Source organism: Pyxicephalus adspersus, chromosome 5 (assembly GCF_032062135.1).
Source record: "Pyxicephalus adspersus chromosome 5, UCB_Pads_2.0, whole genome shotgun sequence".
Taxonomy (NCBI): domain Eukaryota; kingdom Metazoa; phylum Chordata; class Amphibia; order Anura; family Pyxicephalidae; genus Pyxicephalus; species Pyxicephalus adspersus.
This window is the reverse complement of record NC_092862.1, coordinates 12,571,880-12,576,372: the sequence shown is the minus strand read 5'-3', so window position 1 is coordinate 12,576,372 and position 4,493 is coordinate 12,571,880. Positions and strand designations below refer to the sequence as shown.

At 42.2% G+C, this 4,493-nt stretch overlaps 1 protein-coding gene across 2 annotated transcripts in view; it reads left to right on the top strand.

The window, feature by feature from the left end:
- Positions 1–1,377: 1,377 nt before the first annotated feature.
- The window catches only part of NTAQ1 (N-terminal glutamine amidase 1), a 14,831-nt gene continuing 11,715 nt past the window's right edge, over positions 1,378–4,493 (top strand). Inside the window, exon 1 of one of the 2 annotated variants that reach the window (XM_072410670.1) lies at positions 1,378–1,445. In XM_072410670.1, the coding sequence (XP_072266771.1) occupies positions 1,384–1,445 (62 nt within the window). In that variant the 5' untranslated portion in view covers positions 1,378–1,383. The other variant, XM_072410669.1, reaches the window with a different exon arrangement.

The window sequence follows — 4,493 nt, the reverse complement described above, 5'->3', positions numbered from 1 at the left end:
TGGGGTTAGCTGCCCACAGTCATCACTAGATAAAAAGGGGATTGTAAAGCTGATTTGTAAATCCTCAGATTATAGCAGAAATGATCTTTCTTAGTTGTTTACACAGAGACATGAACAAAGCAGGGACGAGCAAGCTGCACCCAGCTAGACTCTTCTCCACAGAAGTGCACAGCAAACATTCCCAATCCGCCATGGCAGACCGATGAAAAACATTAGTACAGCTGTACACACATCAGATTTTCCACCCAAGTCAAGCCCAACCGTTCATCTCAGACAACATTCACCCAATGTTTGCGCACAGTGTAAAGCGTACCTAAACTCAAAAATTTCACTTTACATAAAAGGGTAGACAATCTTTTTTAAATGTAACACCTTTTTTTTTTTTTTTAGGGTACAGCACTGCCCCCTAATTCTCAATCGCCAATAATGAATGGTAGCACAAAGCTTCCCGCGATACCTATGTCACACATCCTGGGAGTTGGGTGCCCGAGATGGTCGGGCATGCACAGAAGGAGCCTTTTCGTGCAAAGGGAAAAATGTTTTATTCCATCCTACGTCACCCGATCTCACACCTGGGTAAGGTGACCTAGGAAGAACCACCCAGAAGAAGAGACGAAGATGGCGGCGTCTGGACGGATACCACGATGACGTGGGACCTGATGCAAGACGCATCCGGATTGGACTGCCATGCGGGATTGAAGGTAAGTGGATTTTTTTACGCACATTTCAATTTAGTTTCTCTGAATTTGTTATTTGTATCTGACAAACTATCTGACTCCTATTGCTGTCTGCAAAGATTTCTCTACTCTTCCTGTCTACAGCAATAAACTGCCAATTTATCATTATTATACAGTATTTATATAGCACCATCATATTACGCAGCGCTGTACAAAGCCCATAGTCATGTCACTGTCAAAGGGGCTCACAATCTAATATCCTTATCTCAGTCATATGTCATTAATACAGTCTAAGGTCAACTGCATGTTTTTGGAATGTAGGAGGAAACACGGGAAGAAGCTGCAAACTCCATGCAGATAGTGCCCTGGCCGAGACTCAAACCTAGGATCTAGCGCTGCAAAAGCGTGCTAACCACTGAGCCACTGTGCTGCCCTTCTCCCCCAAATAATTGCCCCTTTTATAGATTCTACTATAACAAAATACTCATTTGTGGATATTGCATCCTGGGTCTTGACAACTGCTGAAGTTTGGATTCCCACCCCCCATATTTTCAGGGGCAACAATCTCCAATACAAATAGAAGAGGCAGAAAAACTCCTAGGTGATAACGCTGAACTCTAGATAGCTCTTTAGATTGTAAGCTCCTCGGGGCAGGGTCCTCTCCTCCGTGGGCGGGGTAAGTATCCTGAAGTAAAAAAGACGCGAGATGTTTTCACGTGCGCCAGTTGCTGATTGGCTGGCTGGAAATCGGGGGAGCGAGTGCTGCAGGTAGTATGTCACGTGACAACTTCCGCTTCCTGATTTCCAGGGTGAAAGAGTTTACTGTGACACAGACAGTTACTGAGTGTTATGGAGTATATGATGGATTCCCGTCTTCCTTTGTAGTCATGACTCCCTCTCAGGACCCAGATACCCCTCCTGCAGTCCTCCCTCCCCGCACTGACTGCTGCTACACCAGCTGCTACTGGTAAGACCTCATCCCTTAATGAAGGTGAACTGTGGTGTGCAGCTAGGCCTGTATGGTGAGCTGAGGTACCTAGTCACATGACTATCAGGTCACATGACTGGGCCACAGTTGTATGGTGGATTCAGGTACCTAGCCACATGACCATCAGGTCACATGACATTGACAGCTCACATGATTCCCCTCCCCAAACCATTCATTCATTTGGCTTGAAACTTTATAGGACCTGCATGCTCACATTTAAATTCATACTTCAATCAACACAACTTGGTTTTCAATATAATGAGCAAAGGCTTCGGATTCTCACAAGTTCCTGTTTTTAACCCCACTATGGGCCTGATTTAATAAAGCTCTCCAAAACTGAAGAAGATAGACTCCCATGGGTGAACCTGGGTGATTCAGCAAACCTGAAATAGATGTGGCACAGGATTAAATATACATTTGCACACTAATAGCACATTTTTTAAAAGAGATCATTCCAGCTCTGTGGAATCATCCAGGTTCTCCCATGATAGTCTATCTCCATCAGTCTAGAACATTTGCTGGGATTCCTTACAGCATTGATTAGTAATCGTCTAAACCAGCGGTCACCAACCTTTTGGACCTCACGGACCACTAAATTCATAATTTGGAATCCCGCAAATCATAAATATTAAAAAAAGATAAATACATTTGTAAAATAATGATCTTCCTAATGGTGCTGACAAGGACTGTGGAGGCTCTGATTCATTGATCAGCTCACGGTTAAGTGAAATATTACTATTAGACAGCTCAACAGCTTTTTCACTTGCCAGGGATTTTTCAATATATTTAGTGTAATTCAGGTCTGGGGAATCCAGAAATGGCATTAGTTTAATTGAAATGATTTTGCCAACAACAAATGTTAACACAGCATATTATTATCTTTATTTGCACCAATGTTTTACATTTTATATATTAAATGTAGCATTATTTTCATGAAAATGTCATTTGCCTTCTTTTTATTCATCTTTTTTCTCTTTTTACAGTAATATAAGTTCTTCAAGAAGAAGTTGTTTAAATGACCCTAGTGTATTTTGCTACATTTGTGGTTAATTTTTACAACAAAAACAGAGAAGAAACATTACAAAATTTGTGAAACAAACATATCTTGCATATTTTGGTAATAAACTGGGGGACCAAGTACATAAGTATTGGGCTCCCCATATGGTATGCAAAACGTATGTAGAGTGTCTATATGAGTGGAGAGAGACCAAGTATCATCATATTAATTGTTATTTTTGTGCTGTGAATGTAAAAGGTTTCAATCGCTACAAGATAAACAAGTTGGAGTACCCTGATTTGGAATCAGCAAGACGACCTGTGCCGCACGGTGCTGATCTTGCCATACCAGTGTTCAGTACACTCCCTGATATTGAAACTGATAAATGATTCAAATTTCACAAGTTACTGATACTGAAGCTTCTGCCTGGCACAGCTATGTCATGGTTTTCAAGAACTCATTGGGTAACCATAAAGCACAAAATTATGAGGTCTTAATGAGGTCTTGGCGATTCATAAAACTGTTTTTTCTTTTAGTGAGAAGCTGTAATGGCAGAGGCACAAGCAAGTTTCACGTCGTTGGAGTTACGGGCTGTCATGGAGTTTTTGTTTCTCCAGGGAAAGTCAGCAAAGAGCATTCACACTGAGATGTCACAAACACTGGGGGAGAAGTGTCCTTCCTACAGCACTGCCAAAACCTGTATATCTTGTTTCAAGACTGGGCATTATTTAAGATGAGCCCCGCAGTGGTCGTCCCCCAACCTCGACTGACCTGGCATCCTGCGATGCTGTTCATGAGCTGATTATTGAGGATCGGCGAATATCTGCAAATAAGATAACCCAGATACTTGACATCTTGTTATCACCACTATCTGAGAAATGCGCAAGCTTTCAGCAACGTGGGTGCTGAAATGTTTTAACAGTGATCAGAAGAAGGAACGAGTTGAAGCATCCAAAGTCATTTTGACCCATTTTGAAGCTGCACAGGACTTTTTGGCTAGGTTAGTGACTAAGGATGAAACCTGGCTCCACATCTATGTTCCTGAAATTTAGGAACAGTCAAAGGAATGGCGCCACATCTGCTCCCCACAGCCAAAGAAATTCCGAACCCAGAAATCGGCCAAAAAAGTCATGGTGTCCGTTTTCCGGGACAAAGACGGTATTCTGTTGGTGGACTACCTACCTCAGAGCTCTAGTATTACTGGACAGTATTATGCTAACCTCCTGGACCAGCTAAAGGAGGCAATTAAGACGAAACGCTGTGGAAAGTTGACTAAAGGGATTTTTTTTTTTGCAGGACAATGCACAATGCGCACACGTCCAACGTTGTGGCTGCCAAATTGAACACCCTGGGTTTCTAATTGGTCCACCATCCCCCCTACTCACCTGACCTGGCCACTTTCGGACTATTCTGTTTCTGTATATCTGTTTCCGACGTTGAAGAAACACCTGAAGGGGCAATGTTTTGAGGACATTTCTGACGTCAAAGATGCTGGTTTGCGGCCCAAAGGACTTTTATTTGAATGGTCTAGAAAAGCTGCAACTACGCTGTACCAAGTGCATCGATCTCAGGGGGGAATATGTTGAATAAATGTGTTATTTCGGAACTCTGGCTCTCTTCTTTCTGGGCAAAGCCAGGAACATCTGAGAACCCCCTCGTACTGCTGGAGCCTTTAACGTGATTGTCCTGATCATAAGAATAAAAGGAAATCATACAATTGGAGTTTTTCAATTACTTCTTTGTGATTCGTTCTGTAAATATACTGAATATAGAATATACGTGGGCATATCCAGTTTAATTTGGCTTAATTTTCATGTTTCATTCGTTTTCT